The sequence below is a fragment of the Lycium barbarum genome, chromosome 2 (assembly GCF_019175385.1).
Source record: "Lycium barbarum isolate Lr01 chromosome 2, ASM1917538v2, whole genome shotgun sequence".
Taxonomy (NCBI): Eukaryota; Viridiplantae; Streptophyta; class Magnoliopsida; order Solanales; family Solanaceae; genus Lycium; species Lycium barbarum.
Genome location: NC_083338.1, coordinates 49,953,698 through 49,973,796, shown reverse-complemented (window position 1 = coordinate 49,973,796; position 20,099 = coordinate 49,953,698). Strand labels below are relative to the sequence as shown.

General features: G+C 39.7%; 1 protein-coding gene across 1 annotated transcript; it reads left to right on the top strand.

Annotated features, from left to right (window-relative positions):
* The first annotated feature begins 1,003 nt into the window (after positions 1-1,003).
* LOC132628555 (uncharacterized) lies at positions 1,004-2,653 on the top strand. Its single transcript, XM_060344330.1, has 4 exons — positions 1,004-1,329; positions 1,429-1,638; positions 1,739-1,825; positions 2,131-2,653. Exons 1-4 carry the CDS (start codon positions 1,004-1,006, stop codon positions 2,651-2,653), a joined length of 1,146 nt encoding a protein of 381 aa, XP_060200313.1.
* The last annotated feature ends 17,446 nt before the right edge of the window (positions 2,654-20,099 follow it).

The following is a 20,099-nucleotide window of genomic DNA, read 5'->3' as shown; positions in this document are numbered from 1 at the left end:
TGGATGTTGGATTTACCATTGATGGAAGTGTTGATATTGAATCCAGGGTGCTCTGACCACTCACCCTTGAGTATTAGGTTGGGGCAGGAGGAACAGAGAAGACCAAGTCCTTTCAAGTTTTTCAACCACATAGCTGCTCATGAAAAGTTCCAAGAGGTAGTTAAGGACGCATAGCAATTAACACAGAGGGCTAATAGATTTCCAGGCATTTGGAAGAAACTTAAAGATGTGAAACTTGCTCTGAAGCACCTTAATATATCTGAGTTCCAAGGTGTGGAATATAGAATCAAAATATATAGACAGCACTTGCAAGATATCCAAAGTTCTATGAGTCAGCCTGGGCAACCCCAAACTCTAATTGACACAGAGAAAGAGACTAAGGTGCAGCTGGAGAAATGGCTGACAATTGAAGAAAGTATTATTAAGCAGAAATCCAGGGTACAGTGGTTGAAGTTGGAAGATGGCAATACAGCCTACTTCCATGCCAGTATGAGGAGTAGGATTGCACAAAATAAAATAACTAGCCTAACAACTGCTGCTGGGACTGTTAGTACTAGAGGTGACATGGAGGCTGAAATATTGGGGTTCTACAAGCAACTGCTGGGAACCAGTACTGCCCAGCTGCCTGCTATATATCCAATGGTAATGAGAGATGGGCCAGTACTAACTAGAACTCAACAACTGCAGCTGATAGAAAATGTATCCAGGCAAGAAATGGTGTAAGCTCTGAAGGGTATAAGTGACGACAAAGCCCCAGGATATGATGGTTTTAATGCTTTTTTCTATAAAAAGACTTGGGATACCATGGGGGAGGATATAACTGATGTTGTACTGGATTTTTTTTAAAACAGGCCTACTCCATAAAGCTATTAACTGCACTACGGTGACTCTGATACCTAAGACTGGCCACCCTACTAAGATCTCTGAATACAGGCCAATTTCATGCTGTAGTCTGCTATATAAAATTATCTCCAAAGTGATCACCAACAGACTACAAGCAGTGATGGATGGACTGATAGACAGGAGTCAATCTGCCTTTGTCCCAGGAAGATTGATAAATGATAATATCATTTTGAGTAATGAACTGGTGAAGGGCTATGGTAGGAAGAATGTATCCCCCAGATGTATGCTAAAGGTGGATATGAAGAAGGCTTATGATTCTATTGAGTGGGCCTACCTCAAGCAGATTTTAGTCCATTTCCAATTTCTAGATAGATTTGTAGAGTGGATTTACCAATGTATTAGTACAGTTTCATACTCCATCCTTATCAATGGACAGCCTAGTGCTCCATTTCAAGCCAAGAAAGGACTGAGACAAGGAGACCCCATGTCTCTTTTTTTATTTGTACTAGCAATGTAATATCTTACAAGACTACTCAAGAAACTGATACATATACCTCACTTTAACTATCCTCCTAAATGTGAAAGGATGCATACAGTTCAGTTGAGTTTTGCTGATGACCTACTTTTGTTTAGCAGAGGAGACACTGGTTCTATAAAACTGTTATATGGGCAATTCTTGGAGTTCTCTGCAGCTTCTGGCTTGGTTGCTAATAATGATAAGAGTTCCATTTACTTTGGAGGTGTCCCTAGTGAAGTACAAGAGGAAATTCTGCAAGAGTTGGGATTTTCACAGGGGTATTTACCTTTTAGATATTTAGGTGTGCCCCTTAGTACTAAAAGAGTGTCAATATTATAGTTCCAACCACTGATTGATAAAATTATAGGAAAAATACAGAGTTGGACTGCTAGATTTCTCTCATATGCAAGAAGAACTCAACTCATCAAAAGTGTGTTATTCTCAGTCCAAGTTTTCTGGTCTCAGGTGTTTATCCTGCCTCAGAAAGTCATCAAATGTATTGAAAGTCTATGTAGAAGATTTCTATGGACAGGAGGAGTGGATACATCAAAAAAAGCTCTGATCTCATGGGAACAATTATGCACTCCCAAAATAGAAGAGGGGTTAAACTTTTTGGATGTCCAGACTTGGAATAGGGCTGCCATATGAAAGTTATTGTGGAATCTGAGTAAGAAGAAGGATAAGATGTGGGTGCAGTGGATTCATATGTACTATGGGAAACAAGGAACAATATGGAGTGTGACAACACCTTAAGCATCCTGGATGGTCAGGAAAATACTCCAAGCTGCTAAGTACTTTGCACTTGCTGGATGGAATGAGAACAATGTACAGCAAATTGATGTGTTCTCAATCAAACAACTGTATTTGAAGCTTAGGGGTGACTACCAGAAGGTTGAATGGAGGAGACTTATTTGTAACAATGCTACTTGTCCTAAGCGGATCTTCATTTTATATCTGACACTTCATAATAGGCTACTCACAAAGAAAAGACTGACTGGATGGAGTTGTGTTGATTATGTTGACTGTGTGTTATGTGCCTCAGAGGAAGAGAGTACCAGTCATCTGTTTTTTAGCTGTCCTTACTCTAAACAGATTTGGCAAAAGGTCTTATTTTGGCTCAACATTAATAGACAAGCGTGCAAATGGGAGGATGAAACAAAATGGGCTACAAATCACTGTAAGGGGAAGTTACCACATGCTGAGGTATATAGAATGACCCTTGCTTCAACTGTGTACGACATATGGCAGGAGAGAAATAACAAGAATTTCAAGAAAACACTAGAGAAGGTTTAGTGCTGCTAAGGCTGATTGTCCAGGAAGTTCATCTCAGGGGTGGAATGAGGACAAAACTGGCTATGTTACTGTCTAAATTGAACTTCTATCCTTTGTAATAGGTAACTTCTTGTGACTGACCTAGTGGTCTTCATGGTCGTAGTAAGCGTAATATTGAAGGTAGGATTGGTAAGTAGTAGTTGTTGATACAGAGCTGGGGGTTGTCTAAGTTTTTCTGATCTGTAACTCCCAATTTGGTAATAAAATCAACTTATTTACCAAAAAAAAAAAACTGCGAAATGGAACACTCCTAGTTTAAACAAAATGTGACACATAACTCCCAAAGACTTGCTTGTTTTTTGCTATAAATCATGTATTACCCTTCCCAACATAATCATCATAGTAACAGCCTCAACAAATCATGACTTTAAAGTTCCAATCCATAGTATCAAATGACTTTCTTAATACCCTTGCAAGTATTTAAACTATTCACCAGAAATCCTATATGGTTAGCTATTAAATTCATTTTTTCACATGACAGTCTTCAAATAGGTAAGCTATTACACCTCGTAGTTTGGTACGTTAAGATTCGTTAGGTGTTAGCTGTGTAATTGTGGGTACTAGAGTACCTTCTAGGTAATATGAGATTGTATGCACCTACCTTATGATTATGAGAGTTTACGTTCATATAATAAGTTAGGAAAGCATTGAAGGGCGTGTGGATTAAGGAAATTAAGTTGTCGGGACTTTGGAGAAAAGATGGGGGACAATTTTGGCCCAAATTTGAGAAGGAATATATTTTATTATATGAGGAGGTTTGAGGTAAAGCAAAATCCTAAATCGAAGTTCATGAAGTCTAGTTTCTAACGCAACAAACCGTGCATCGTTCGGACATCGGGATGAAGCATTATGATCGTTTTAAGATAGGCTGCCAGAGCAGGGTTTAACTCTGCGTGAACGCACCTAGGGGTGGCGCGAACGCGCCCCAAGGCAGCGCGAACACGCTGAGTAATTTTCAAGTAGGTTTGGACAGAATCTGGTACATTATATAAAGGGGGCTTACCCCCCTTTCTTCATCCAAACACCCTAGAAAATTCCCCAATATTCTGAAAATTTCCCACTACTTCCCAACATCAAATTTTAGCCCGAATTAAGTATAATCTCTGAATTCAGTTCCAGACAGCGTATAGTTGCGATTATAGTACCGTATTGCGCTGAATTTAGCTGGAATTCAAGGTGGAAAGTGAAGATAGTACAGTTCTAGAGGAGGTAAGGTATGAATCTTCCTTATGATATTGATTTAGGCGTATTTATAAAGGTAGAACTATTAAATGATCGTATACAAAATTTCTTGGTTGAGAAAATTAGTTAAACATCGTGTGGGATATTTTATGGAATATTTTGGTATTGAGGATGATGTTATTGTTGTTGTTGTTGTGCTAGTTGTTGAAATTATGATTCCGAGCTAGGGATATAAACAGGGGAGATGCTGCACTAATTTTGGCAGATTCTAAAGGAGTTTGGTGCAAAGACTTGAGATAGGAATATGACGATAAGTCTAACGGTAGTATAATTTCTCTTGAATGTAGATTTACAAGTTCGGGAGAATAATCGTTAATTCGTAAGAGACCAATCAGGTATCTTAAGGCTGTTCCTTCTTTTCTTGGCATGTTTCCATAAATGGTATGAGCGTGATAAATCTTATGATTCGAGACTTGTCAAAGTAGAGCTTGTCATGATAGTTGTCTAGTCTCTGAGTGTTTTGTTATTCCTTTGAGGGGCCACATCCCCTCCCTATGTCCCTGAGTTTATAGAAAAATAGAAGAGACACGTTATAGTATCAGTGTTTTCAGCATATGCATGATATACAAATATACTTTTCTTTAGCATGGCTACTTGGTCAGTGAGACAGATACTTTTCTTTAGCCTGGCGACTTGGTCAGTGAGTATTTTTCCTGTCCTACGGGTCAATGAGATAGATATGCCTAGCCTACGGGTCAGCGAGACAGATATGCCTGGCCTACAGGTCAGTGAGACAGAATGTCTGGCTGACGGGTCAGTGAGACATATTGCCTGGCTACTTGGCCAGTGAGATTTTACAGTTGACTGGCCACTTGGTCATATATATATATATATATAATGGTATTATATTGCATTTCATTTGAGACAGGTTTAGGGAGGTATTTAGGGCATTCTTTGGCCTCTGAATTGTATTATCTTAGTTCAGTTTCGGTTATCGTTGCCTTACATACTCGGTACATTATTTCGTACTAACGTTCCTTTTTCGGGGGCGCTGCATTCGTGCCTACATGTACGGATCGACCGATTTATAGGCCTCCCCTTTTGTTCAGAGTTGCCAGGTCCTTTGGAGTCTTTCCCTTTTGATTCCAGATTGTATGATACAGTCGCGCATCTCCCTAGAGGCTTGTAGTCGAGTCCTGTAAACAGTATGTCAGTGTGATAGCCTCCTCGGCTTGCTCAGTTATATATATATACATTTTGAGTGTGCGACCAGTTCAGGCGAGATGGTCAGTATTTTTATATATTTCCATATTAGACATTATCAGTTTAAGTTGTGGTTCACACCCCAAGGTTTCAGATTTAGAGTGGTTCGCTCGAGCCTAGTTTGGCTTCGGGTACCTGTCACGTCACTTTGGAATTGGGGCGTGATAATAGCATGTCTGTTCTAGGGAGTCTATAAGACGTATCTAGTAGAGTCTTATTTATAGGTGTGTTGTGCACCACATCATAAAAACTGGAAGCTACAGGGCATTTTGGAATTGGTTACCCTTCTTGCAGATCTAAATCGTGTTGTAGAGCCAAGTCATAAGAGATTTAAGTTAAACTTATTCTTTCGTATTTGTGCACAGCTATGCCGGTGACGAGAAAGACTGTAACTGAAGAAGTGATACGGTGGCTGGTAAGGGGAGCAGTAGGGCATACCCGACAGCTGAGGCCCGCTTGAGGGCTAGGGTGAGACCCTATTCCCGCCATCATCGACGACTCCACCGCTTGAGGAGCCCCCGAGGGAGGCAGTACCTCCAGTGCCTTCTCCTGCACCGACAAACCAGGATATTAAGAGGGCGGTGCACTTATTGACCAAGATTGTGACGACACAGAGACAACCGAGAGTACCTACTGGAGCAGTGATCGCTGATGGGTCCCAAATTTTGAGGGTTCATGAGTTTTTAGCACTTGACCCTCCAGAGCACTCAGGGATTAAGTGGGAAGAGGATCCACAGAACTTTGTCGATAAGCTTCAGCGTATTTTCAGGGTCATGCATGCTACTGAGACTGAGGCAGCAGAGTTAGAGGCTTTCAGGCTTCGTTATATAGCGGTCTAATGGTATGAGCGGTGGGAGCAGGCCAGAGGTCCTGAGGCACCTCCAGCTCGTTGGTCTGAGTTTTCAGAGGCCTTTCTTGATCATTATTTGTCATTGGAGGTGCGAGAGGCGAGGTTAGATCAGTTTTTTACGGTGCAGCAAGGTAGTTCCAGCGTCTGAGATTATTGCCTCCGATTTCATTCCTTGGCCAGATATGCTCGATCCTTCTTTGATTCTTCGAGTAGGGGTAATTTTAGACCCCACCACCAGGGCAGGCCATTTAGGCCACCATCAGCTCAGTCCCAAGGATACATACTAGGGTATTATATGCCATCGGGAATATGAGAGAGTTCCCGTATGTTCGGGTCACAGTAACATAGGGGTCCGAGACAAACTAGATCACTACCACAGTAATGTGGTAATTGTGGCAGAGCGCACTATGGACGATGTCAGTATGGATCGAGAGCTTGTTGTACATGTGACAGTCTAGACCATTTCACAAGGGTTGCACACATGGGAGGCCTACTGGTATGGCACAGCTGACAGGGTTAGTAGCGGGGTCATCAACATTCGTGCATCCTTCTGGGCGCGGGTCTCAGTCTTCAGCAGGTAGAGGCAGAGGTAGGGGCGGAGCTTCTGGTGCAGGCGGTGCTCAGAACGGCATCTATGCTTTGGCAGGTCGTCAAGACTTGGAGTCCTCACCAGATGTTGTGACAGGTACATTAACAGTCTATTCATATAACGTTTATGCGTTAATAGATCCGGGGGGTCCAATTTGTCCTATGTCACTCCACTTATTGATTGGAAATTTTGTATAGTGCTAGAATTATTGGATGAACCATTTTCTGTGTCTACACCTGTTAGTGAGTCTGTTATTGTTAGGAAGATCTATCGTGGTTGTTTTGTAGTTTTTTGTGTTCGTCAGACCATAGCGTATCTTGTAGAGTTGCAGATGGCTGACTTCGACGTCATTATGGGAATGGATTAGTTAGCTTCCGTCTATGCTAGTGTAGGGTGTTAGATGAAAACTATTACGTTCCATTTTCCGGGGGAAACAACTTTGGAATAGATGGTCAATATAGCTTCACCGAAATGTAGATTCATTTCCTATCTCAAGGCGAAGAAGATGATTTCGAAGGGATGCATCTACCCTATAGTTCGAGTCCAGGATACAGAGGAAAAAATGCCAACCCTTCAGTCTAATCCTGTAGTTAATGAGTTCCCCAACATGTTCCCAGATGAGCTTCCAGGTCTCCCACCAGATCCAGAAATTGACTTTGCCATAGATGTACTACCGGATATTCAGCCGATATCCATCCCTCCTTATAGTATAGCCCCTACTGAGTTAAAGAAGTTGAAGGAACAGTTGGAGGATCTATTGCATAAGGGTTTTATCATACCTAGCACATCACTGTGGGGAGCCCCAGTATTGTTCGTAAGAAATAAGGACGGTTCACCACGGATGTGTATCGACTATAGGCAGTTGAATAAGGTGACGATTAAGAATAAGTATCCACTTCCGAGGATAGATGATTTATTTGATCGACTGCAGGGTGCTAAAATATTTCTCCAAAATAGACTTGAGGTTAGGTTATCATCAGGTCAGGATCAAAGGGAAGGATATTCGGAAGATAGCATTTAGGACTAGATATGGTCATTTCGAGTTTCTTGTTATGTCTTTCGGGTTGACTAATGCTCCAGCTATATTCATGGACCTGATGAATCGTGTATTCAGACCCTTCCTGGACCTGTTTGTGATTGTGTTTATAGATGATATTTTGGTTTATTCTCGATCAGAGACTGATCATTCAAACCATTTGTGTGCGGTACTTAGAGTCCTTCAGGATTAGAACTTGTATGCGAAATTCTCCAAATGTGAATTTTGGTTAAACTCTGTGACTTTTCTAGGGCATATTGTATCAGATGAGGGCATCAAAGTAGATACTCAGAAGATAGAGGCAGCGAAGACTTGGCCTTGACCTATGACGCCGACAGAGGTTCGTAGTTTTCTGGGTTTAGCAGGGTATTATAGAAGATTTGTGAAGGGTTTTTTCTTCTCTTTCTGCCCCATTGACGAAGTTGACTTAGAAGGCAGCTAAGTTCCAATGGACATATGCTTACGAGCGGAGTTTTCAAGAATTGAAGGATAGGTTGACCTCAGCACCAGTTCTAGCACTTCTAGAGGGATCTGAGGGCTATGATGTCTATTGTGACGCTTCGAGGGTCGGACTGGGTTGTGTATTGATGCAGCATGGCAAGGTGATTGCTTACGCTTCTAGACAGCTCAGGAAGCACGAGAGGAACTACTCAATTCACGACCAAGATTTAGCAGCCGTGATTCATGCACTTAAAAGCTGGAGACATTACTTATATGGCGTTCATGTTGACATCTATACAGATCATAAGAGTCTTCAGTACATCTTCAAGCAGAAAGAGCTAAACTTGCGGCAGAGGCAATGGTTAGAATTGCTGAAAGATTATGATGTTGATATTTTGTACCATCCAGGGAAAGCGAATGTGGTGGCAGATGCCATCACTGGCAAATCTATGAGTAGCTTAGTATACCTACGGGCTGGAAAAAGGGAGCTGGCTCATGAGCTTCTTCAGCTAGCCAATTTGGGGGTCAGAGTTATAGATTTAGGAGATGCTGGAGTTACTATTCAGACTACAGCAACATCATCCTTAATAGCCGAGGTGAAAAGGCGCCAGTATAGAAACCCTTCGTTAACTTATTATAAGGATACAATTCCGCGAAAGAAGAAATCGCCATTTGGGGTTACCGAAGATAAAGTCCTCAGGTATTGAGGAAGGTTGTGTGTTCTCGATGTTGCGGAGCTACGTCAAGAAATTATGGCGGAAGCTCATTGCTCCCGCTATTCTATCGATCCTGGGTCAACAAAAATGTACCGCGACATTAAAGAGGTTTATTGGTGGGATGGAATGAAGAAGGATATAGTGGAGTTCGTGGCCTAGTGTCCTAACTGTCACTAGGTGAAGATTGAACATCAGAAGCCCGACAGATTATTACAGGCTATGGAGATCCCGACTTACTAGTGTGAAGTAGTTAATATGGATTTCATCTCAGGCTTACCCCGATCACAGCGTAAGTTTAATTCTACATAGGTGATTGTTGACAGGTTGACAAAATCAACACATTTTCTACCTGTCAGGACTACTGAATCTTTATATTAAGGAGATAGTCCGACTTCATGGTGTTCCTATATCCATTATCTCGGAGAGGGGTACGCAGTTCGCGGTTAATTTTTGGAGATCTTTTCAGGAGAGTCTAGGGACTTAGGTGAATCTTAGCACAACATTTCACCCCCAGACAGACGGATAGGCAGAGTGTACTATTCAGACCCTTGAAGATATGTTAAGGGCATGTGTGCTAGATTTTGAGGGAAATTGGGATGATCACTTGCCTCTTATTGAGTTTGCATATAATAATAGTTGCCACTCTAGTATTCAGATAGCCTCGTATGAAGCTTTATATGAGAGGAAGTGCAGATCACCAATTGGATGGTTTCAAGTGGGAGAGACGAAATTAGTAGGGCTAGACTTAATCCAGCAAGCGGTGGATAAAGTTAAGCTTATTCGAGATCGATTATTAATAGACCAAAGTCGACAAAAGTCTTATGCGGATAATGGCCGACGAGACTTGGAGTTCTAAGTAAATGATTGGGTATTCCCAATAGTGTCGCCAATGAAAGGCATCATGAGGTTTGGTAAAAAGGGTAAGCTTAGCCCTCGATATATTGGGCCTTATAGGATTATTCATAAAGTGGGCAAGGTAGCTTACGAATTGGATCTACTTTCCAACTTAGAGTTCATACACCCAGTCTTCCATGTAGCCATACTCCGTAAGTGTGTTGGAGATCCTTCGATAGTTGTGCCCATTGATGATGTTCAGATTACCGAACAATTATCATATGAAAAGGTTCTCATTGCAATCCTGGATAGACAAGTTTGGAGGCTAAGAACTAAAGATGTAGCCTCAGTGAAAGTTCTTTGGAGAAACAATAATAGGGAAGAAATGACTTGTGAGGCCGAGAAAGATATGAAGTCCAGGTATCCACATTTGTTTCCACTCCCAGAAGAAGTTCGGACAGAGACGTCAGTGTCTTCGGGTGCGTAACGCTTTCCTTCTTATAGATTCTTGGTCGTGTGGGGCCATTATTGTCGTTGTTGTTGTAGCATTGCGAGGCACTGTATATTTTGGATTGTTGTGACAGGATGGTAGTGGTACAATTACACGGGAAACTCTGGCAAAATTTTCGTAGAATTCCTAAGAGTTTAACATTTGAGGAAGAATGTTTCTAAGGGGGGGGAATGTTACACCTCGTAGTTTGGTACGTTAAGATTGGTTAGGTGTTAGCTGTGTAATTGTTGGTACTGGAGTACCTTCTAGGATATATGAGATTGTATGCCCCTACCTTATGTTTATAAGAGTTTAAATTCATATAATAAGCTAGGGAAGCATTGAAGGGCAAGTGGATTAAGGAAGTTAAGTTGTCGGGACTTTGCAGAAAAGATGGGGGACAATTTTGGCCCAACTTGGAGAAGGAATATCTTTTAGTATATGAAGAGGTTTGAGGTAAAGCTAAAGCCTAAATTAAAGTTCATGAAGTCTAATTTCCAATGAAACAAACCGTGCATCGATCGGACATCGGGATCAAGCGTTATGATCATTTTAAGACAGGCTGCCAGAGCAGGGTTTAACTCTACACGAACGCGTCTAAGGGTGGTGCAAATGCGCAGAGGAACTAGGGGACAACTCAGCGCGAACGTGCCCCAAGGTGGCGCGAACGCGCTGAGTAATTTTTAAGTCGATTTGGACAGAATCTGGAACATTATTTAAAGAAGGCTTACCCCCCTTTCTTCATCCAAACACCCCAGAAAACTCCTAAATATTCTGAAAATTTCCCACTACTTCCCAACATCAAATTTTAGCCCGAATTAAGTACAATCTCCGAATTCGGGTCTAGACAGCGTATAGTTGCGATTATAATATTGTATCACCATGAATGTTTGCTGGAATTCAAGTCGAAAAGTGAAGATATTGTGGTTCTAGTGGAGGTAAGGTATGCATATTCCTTATTGATATTGATTTAGGCGTATTTACAAAGGTAGAACTATTGAATGATCATATACTAAATTTGTTGGTTGAGAAAATTGGATAAAAATCATGTGGGATGTTTTATGGAATATTTTGGTATTGAGGATGATGTTATTGTTGTTGTTGTATTGGTTGTTGAAATTATGATTCCGGGCTAGGGATATAAACAGGGGAGATGCTGCCCGAATTTTGGCAGATTCTAAAGGAGTTTCGTGTAAAGACTTGAGATAGGCATATGACGACAAGTCTAACGGTAGTATAATCTCTTGAATGTAGATTTACAAGTTCGGGATAATAAGCGTTAATTTGTAGGAGATCAATCAGGTATATTAAGACTGTTCCTTCTTTTCTTGTGATAAATCTTATGATTCGAGACTTGTCAAAGTAGAGCTTGTCATGATAGTTGTCTAGTCTCTGAGTGTTGTGTTATTCCTTCTGAGGGGCCACATCCCCTCCATATGTCCTTGAGTTCATAGAAATATAGCAGAGACACGTGACAATATCAGTGTTTTCAACGTATGCATGATACACATATACACTTTTCTTTAGCATGGCTACTTGGTTAGTGAGACAGATACTTTTCTTTAGCCTTGCGACTTGGTCTGTGAGACATTTTTATTTTGCCTGGCCTATGGGTCAGTGAGACAGATATGCCTGGCCTACGGGTCAGTAAGACAGATATGCCTGGCCTACGGGTCAGTTAGACAGATTGCCTGGCTGACGGGTCAGTGAGACATATTGCCTGGCTACTTGGCCAGTGAGATTTTATAGTTGCCTGGCCACTTGGTCAGTGAGATTTTATAGTTGCCTGGCCACTTGGTCAGTGAGACATATATATATATATAATGGTATTATATTGCATTTCATATGAGACAGTCTTGGGGAGGTATTCAGGGCATTCTTTGGCCTCCGAATTGTATTGTTTCAGTTATCGTTGCCTTACATACTCGGTACATTATTTCGTACTGACATTCCTTTTGTCGGGGGCACTGTATTCATGCCTGCAGGTGCAGATCGATAGATTGATAAGCCTCCCCAGTAGACAGGATCTGACATCAGCTGATTGGTGAGCTCCCCTTCTGTTCGGAGTTGCCAGGTCCTTTGGAGTCTTTTCCTTTTTATTCCAGATAGTATGATACAGTCACACATCTCCCTAGAGGCTTGTAGACAAGTCCTGTAAACAGTACGTTAGTGTGATAGCCTTGCTAGCTCGTATATGTCAGTTGGATGTTGTTGATTTTGTATGATTAAAGCAGCCTCCTCGGCTTGCTCAGTTATATATATACATTTTGGGTGTGTGCCCAGTTCAGACGAGATGGTCAGTATTTTTATGTATCTCCAGATTAGACATTATCAGTTTAAGTTGGGGTTCACACACCAAGGTTTCAGATTTAGAGTTGTTCACTCGGGCCTAGTTTGGCTTCGGGGCCGGTCACGTCACTTTGGAATTGGGGCATGACATAAGCAAATGACTAGATGGCACCAAAGGGATTTATGAAGGACTCAGACACATGTATTTTGTAAAAAATGAAAACAGCCTTTCCAAAGTTGAAACAAACAGACAAGGGATAAAGATCATTAAATCTTCAAAGAGGCATATTTCTACCCTTTTAAAATCATACAGGAGCATAAGCAAGCAACAAGGTAGGATGAAAATGAGGATACACTTATGACAGTATTCCACTGATGAACCACAAACATTTAAACTGACAGATGTTCATAAAGACCAGATAGGACCAAAACCAAAGCACGCAACTTGTAATATAATCTTTTATCAAATAGAAAATAAAATGGGCAATCACATAATAGGGACAGTAAGCAGGTCATAGGCAATTCAACCTTCATTTAGACTCTATCAAGGTTAATTAGAGATAAGATCAAGACAACCTAGACAACTAGTGTTAATAGATTCAGGTTTATTTTAATGTTATTTCACACTCAACCAAGTTGGTAAGACCTTTTCTATTAACTATGAACAAAAACCTTGTTAAGTATGGACTCAACTAAAAAACTCTTGTCAATACAATTTTAAATCAAATTTAACTGTACCTAGTGTAAGTCACCATCACATAATAAAGCAATTTAGTCAAACTACATATAACACCTTCCTAAAATAGACTAGTTAAAGGCTAATCCCATAAACATATTTTGATTAAACAAATTAGGTCACTGCTTAGGTATACTTGATAAAAAAAATCTGATAACACATTATGACCAACATCCCAACTTATATCTCAGTAGGTTCAAGTTATGAAGTGCTAATGCCTCAGGTTTTAGCAATCTTCAACAACAGATCCCCCTTTTTGGAAAAAGTGGTCTAGAAGGGACATTTATACATATAAACAAACTTTACACATAACACAATCTTTAGGTCCCCTTTTTATCCAAAGACAACATGGTAGGAAAATAATCAGCATCTCCCTAATAAGCAACTTAGAGCTTTTATTATTATTAAGGATAGGCCCAGTAACCATAGTGTTTCATCATAAGGTACTTAGCATGTTCTTACTCTCATAAACATGACCCCAAATTTGAACTTTATTAACTCTAAGTGAACCATTTCCATAACATGATCTTGTAGTGGAAAAAGCAAACGAAATAGACTTCGCATATCAGACTTATGAACCATATATACATATTAGACTGGCAAAAGGGCACTTGACCATGTAATCCCACACTAAACTCAACTCATATAACAAAGGCATCACACAGAACAAGCAAGCATAAGGTCCTTCTAAGACTAATCACTTTAATATAATCTATATAAATTAAACAAACAGTTTAACTAAGACAGTACCTACTGCAATAAATCTAATATATGATTCCTAACGCAACTTAGACATAAAAAAAAAACTGAATCTATGAAATTTAAATAGATAAATACAGAAACAGAGAAAGAATTAGGGATTTTAGCTTCTGTTGGTGCAACCTCGTCGAGAATAGGAATTGGAAGCCCTTTTACTCCCAAATTCAAGCTCAACCACACAACACGAACCAGATATCAAAAAAAAAAAAAATTAAACTTCTTAAACTCTTAGTCTCAAAGCAAAATGCCAAAACTTGAGTTTAAGTCTATACTTTTGTGAAAAATATTTTTTTCTCCTTTTTTCAAATGCTAATACAGAGACCCTTTATATAGGAATCTCAAACTTATCACAACCCTAAGTCCACGATGTGGGATAAAACCCAGTCTTTTGGGTTCCTCCTCACAATCTCGTATTGTAGAGCTGAGATCTACTCAGATTAAACATCAAAGGCCAAGAATCGGCCAACAAAAGGTAAATTTGTAGGGTCTCTTAATGACCAATAGAAATCTGTTACACCCCGTACTTTCAGGAAGCACTTAGTAAATTTCAACATAAGTATGTCGAGCTATGGCTAAGTAAAACAACTTTGGATTATGAGGAACTAAGCATTATTAGGTATGTTGTATGAGTAAAGGATGAATTACGATCTCGTAAGTCATAACCGAGAAGGACGACCTTGGAACCAAAGGACATGACTATTATCAAGTATGATTAATGATAAATATCATGTGTGGAGAGTTTTGGAAGATTCCGGGACCAAGCAATTCGAAAAAATAAGTTTGTCGAAAATTTGGAAATTGGTAAACTTTTGGAAAGAATTTTGGGTCAACTTTGGAGGGGTATATCTCCTAGTATATTGAGAGTTTTAAGGTGTTTCAAAAGCCTAAAATGAAGTTCGTCGAGTCTAGTTTTCAACGCAACAAATCGATCATCGATACGACATCGAAGTGGAGAATTATCGACGTTACAAGTTAGGCTGACAGAGCAGAAACACGGCTACAGTAACTGTGCTGCTACAGTGCTGCTACAGTACTAACTTGCTACAGTACTGCTACAGTGCCCCCGAACCGAATTTGACCCACTATTTAAGGATCAAATCTGATCATAAACCTCATTTTTCAGCCAAGAATTCTCAAAATATTTCCCAAATCTTCTAGAAAATTCTCCCAACTTCTGTCCACTAGATTTTAACGCGAATTAAGTATAATATCCGGATTTAAGTTTGGATAGCGCGTAGTTGCGATTATACTATCGTATTGCGGTGAATCTTGGTTGGAATTCAAGGAAAATATTGGAGATATCGCGGTACTAGCGGGAATAAGGTATGAATCTCTCCTTATTAATATGGATATAAGTTTATTTACGGAAGTAGAGTTGTAGAATAATCGTATAGTGGATTTGTTGGTGAAAACATTGGACAAATGTCGTGTGGGATATTTTATAGAATATATTGGTATTGATAATATTGTGGTTGATGTTGGTATTGTTGTTATTTTTGTTGGTTGCTGGATTATGATTTCGGGCTGGGCATATAAACTGGAGAGATGCTGCCCGAATTTTGGCAGATTCAAAAAGGGGTTTCATTTAAATGCTTGAGCCAAGTGTGTGGCAACGAGTCTAATGATAGTATAAATGATTTATATGTAGACATACGAGCTTTGGAGAATAAACATTGGGTGACTAAGAAGACTGAAAGGTATGTTAAAGCTAAACCTTCCTTTCTTAAGGCATGATTCCTTTGTTATAAACATATACATGATATCTTCAATAACCTCGTTTCTAAAAGTACCAAAGCTTACAGTTCCCGACATTCTTGTGATATCCTTGAGCTTATTTCATGGCTATTGATGTTATTCATTGATGTTGATCTCATCTTATGAATTTGTTCCTCCAAGGTGAGACGTGTTCATGATGACGGTTCCATAATAATAATCCAATGAGTTTAGGAACAGGTTCTTAAGGAATGTTTTATAGGACATGAATAGAGTGCTAGTAGAGGATCTCTAATGAGGTATTTAATGTTCGAAGAGAGATTCATGTTGTATCTTAGGATTCGGTTATAGTCTAGTCAAATAGGAAGAAGTACTAATGGCTTGAGCTGTGCTTATAAAGTCTTATGTGATTATGTAGACCCTACGGGTTAAGTGATGACCACGAGAAGTGCATAGAGATTACTTGTAGAAGTTTAGTTATGATGTTGATTATAATTACCACTGGTCTACGACCTGTTGGGCAGATGTATATATTTACCACTGGACTGTAGCTAGTCGGGCAGTTACCACCGTGCTACTGCCGGTCGGGCAGTTACCGCTGATCAGTCGGGCAGTTGCGCTCTACCGTCGGGCGATAATCGGACAGACAGTTATTACAACCGGCCTGCAGCCGGTCGAGCAGTTACCACTGATCAGTTGGGCAGTTAGTATAGGATGATTAGTAAGATAAAGGCACAGTACTGTTGTTAGACCCCGTATTTTATACGTCGAGTTATTCGCGAAGGAATCGACGTGAGATAGAAACCTCGGATTTTTAATTTCTAAACTAGAACTAATCGGTTATAAATTTTACTTAGTAGAAAAGTGTTATTGGAGATTAGGAACTACTTAATTGTGGTGTTAATTAAAATTTTGTGACAACCATGAACCAAGAAGGAACACCAACGTGCAATACACCAAAGATGACTCAAAGTCATCTAAAACAAGGCTATTATGGAAGACATACACATATGCATTTAATGTTGATTCATCCACTACACTTTCATTATATTGTGGACAATTAAATTGGAAGAAATATACATGTAATACTCGGCCAAGATGGCTGAAAATTGGAGGAGAAAAAGTTGAAGCATGCAATTGAATAATGAAGGCATGCATTATTTTATGAAGACATAACATGTTGGAGGAATCATTTAATATTTAAATATTGACCATTCATCTTGTATGATTGTAATGGACAAAGGGTAGTGTATGAATAATCCACCACATATGCAATTGTCTTGTAAACAATTGAAAATATAGAAAAAATGAGAGACAAGGGGGGGGGGGGGGGGCGCTCGGCCAAGAGGCTAGCCGAAAGTTGAAGGGAAAGAATTAGAATTTTAGTGTAAATTTTATTTGAGTGGCTCAATGTCATGAGTGGAGCATGTGGACACCTTTTAGGCATCATAGTTTAACCAAATAAGTACTAAGGAGATTAGCAAATACATTCATTTCAACTACACAACACAAAGAAAAAAACCTAAACCTAGAGAGAGAAAGCTCTCGGCCACAATGGCTGATTTTTGAGCTCTTGAGTCTTGATCCAAAAATTATTTTCCAAGGTGTTTCAACCCTTAGAAGGTCCCTAGAAACGTGAAGATAGTCATTGGAGCAACAAGAACCATTTTCATTTCAATTCACAAACTCTAGCCAAGTTGTCAAGGTAAGATCTAACTTTCTTTTTCATGTATTAAGGGTGATGTAGATGTGTAAATATAAGTTGTATGCATGAAATAAGGTGTGTTGATGTGGGAACATGATATTAACCATGAGGTTATAGGTGTTGATGTTGAAGTATGGTTGTAACTTGATGAACATGAATCGCATGCATAAAATCATGAATGTTGGTGTTGGAATGACTATGTGGCCGAGGGGACTGTTTTGGTGGAATTAATGAACTAATTTTCTTTAATAAATATGGTTGTTACTATCATAGATCTCATGGTAAAAAGGAATGAAAAGAATTGGAAGGTTAAAAGTGAAGTTGTGTTAATATGAAAATAATTGAATCTATGATTTTATGTGAGTGATGTTGAAGCATGTTGAAACCGTGTATGGACTGTTTTTGTAAGAAGTTAATGAACTGATTTTACTTGATATTTTGATTGTTATTGTCATGAATTTTATGATGGAAATGAAGGTGTTTAATGGTTGGAGCTGAAACCAAAGTCGTTTGTGAGTTGTTGTAAGGATTATAGAGATGACGATGTAGCTTAGTTGCGTATGAATTGATGTTGTACTTGTCGTGTGGATAGCTGGTCATAACTTACTGAAATTATATGAAAATAAGACATGAAATAATGTGTAGGAATCATATGTGGTTTGCTTAGTATGTTCGTAAACGTTTGCAAGAATTCCGAACATTTTTATGTTGTCGGTTAGGGACTGTTTTGGACATGTTGTTGGTGAGGGACTGTTTTGGACGTGTTGTTTTGGCTAAGTTGGAAAAAATAATTACAGTTAAGAATATACATCATTTTTTCATAGTGGTTGGGATGTTATAGAATCGTTTCGACGAAATGTTATGACTATAGACTAACAAGAATAAATTGGACGTGTCAAAATTGCATGTAGACTATTATTGGGTGTTGTAATGTGCGGACTGTTATGACACGTTGTTGTTATTCTTATTGAGCTTGTGAGATTAATGATAATTAATATTATGCATTGTGTTGGATAGGCTGTTATAAGTTGTTACATGCAAACGTTAAGGCTACGAACTATTAGAAGTAACTTGAGAATGTAGTAGCCGTATGTGAATCGTTATTGCATGCTGTGAATGTGGGCTGTTTGGGATATTGTGTGGGCTGTCCGGATTGGTATTGAACACATAATTATTGATGTTGGATTGGTTGTATATGGTTGGTTTGTATACAAGAGAAAACGTCGTCTAAACATCTAGAAAGGAGTTACTAACGTTAGAATACGTTTTGAATCTCCCCGTAACTTAAACGTAGTTGTTGGCATCTTCATACAGGTTGAAGTATTATTGGGCAGCGTATACATATTGTGTGACGAATAAGCGCTAAAGGTATGTGAAGCTAACCCTTCTTTCTTTTTGGCATGATCGTTGTGAAATGAATATACGATATATATACGATTCCAAAGGAAATTCCTATTCTTAGAGCCACTAGGATGGCTATTGATCTTGATTCCCATAACTTATGTTTTGTTTTATATATTGATATGTACACATGATTTCAAAGTTCCATTTTGATATGATCCACAGGGACATCCGAAAGGTATATGGTATGACTATTATTTGAAATTGCGAACGATGGTTCGTGTTGACTATCCTATTGAGTCCTTAAAAATGTTTTGAACTGCATATAGTTTCTCACTACTCTGCTCATGCATACCTCAATATATCTTTCACCGAGTCCCGGGCCGGGTATGTTATCGTGCACACTTCCACTGCATTGTTCACCGAGTCCCTCACTAGAGGGCCGGGTACGGTATATATATGTATTTGTTATTATGCTGTGTTATGGTGTTATGCTGTGTTACGGAGTAATACTGTGTTACGGAGTTATATTATATTCTGGAGTATGCCGTGTTATGGCGCCAGAGACGGGGTGGCGACCATGTTCACCGAGTTCCATAAAGGGGCCGGATATGATATATGATATTGACATGCACGAGTTATGTTTCAAAAACAAGTATTTGGTATTCTGGTTATTGTACTCGTTACCTATACTCCTTATTCAGTTATGATCCTGTTTACTATATTTCATGCTTTACATGCTCAGTACATATTCCGTATTGACCCCCTTTCTTCGGGGGGGGGGGGGGGGGCTGCTGCGTTTCATGCCCGCAGGTACAGACAGTCGGTTTGATGACCCTTCAGCATAGGACTCCTACTCAGCTATCTTGGAGAACTCCGTTGTTCCGGAGTTTAGACCTCTAATACATATCTCATGATATATGAATATATATATATATATATATGAATATGGTTATCCAGGGGTATGACGGGGCCCTGTCCCGTCATATGTTACGTTACGGTTGATACTCTTAGAGGTCTGCAGACATATGTGTGGGTTGTGTATGGGTTCTGTTCAGCTGTGTCTATACGATGTGCTGTGGTATGATGTTCGTCTATAGTGGCAGCCTTGTCGGCTTGCATATGATATTGATATGTGATGGCAGCCTTGTCGGCTTGCATATGATATTGATATGTGATGGCAACCTTGTCGGCTTGCTTTTATATGAATAATTATGCGACAAATCTGAGACCATGGTTTGGTCGTTATGAGTCCCATATGGTGTTTGTTGTGGACTGAACATGTAACTAACGGGAGTGTATACGAGTGCGTAGTTTGGGTACTTAGTCACGGCCTACGGGGTTGGGTCTTGACAAAAGTGGTATCAGAGCAGTTCATCCTCGGAGTGTCTACAGAACGTGTCTAGTATAGTCTTGTTTATCGGTGTGTTGTGCACCACATCTATAAACAGGAAGCTACAGGA

Bases quoted from the DNA above. Each gene is read 5' to 3' on its own strand.
- LOC132628555 (XM_060344330.1), top strand. From the start codon at position 1,004: ATGGATGGACTGATAGACAGGAGTCAATCTGCCTTTGTCCCAGGAAGA. The intron at 1,330-1,428 runs GTCTCTTTTTTT...TAAATGTGAAAG, and splicing joins CTGAGACAAGGAGACCCCAT to GATGCATACAGTTCAGTTGA. The intron at 1,826-2,130 runs GTGTTTATCCTG...CTGGATGGTCAG, and splicing joins TCCAAGTTTTCTGGTCTCAG to GAAAATACTCCAAGCTGCTA.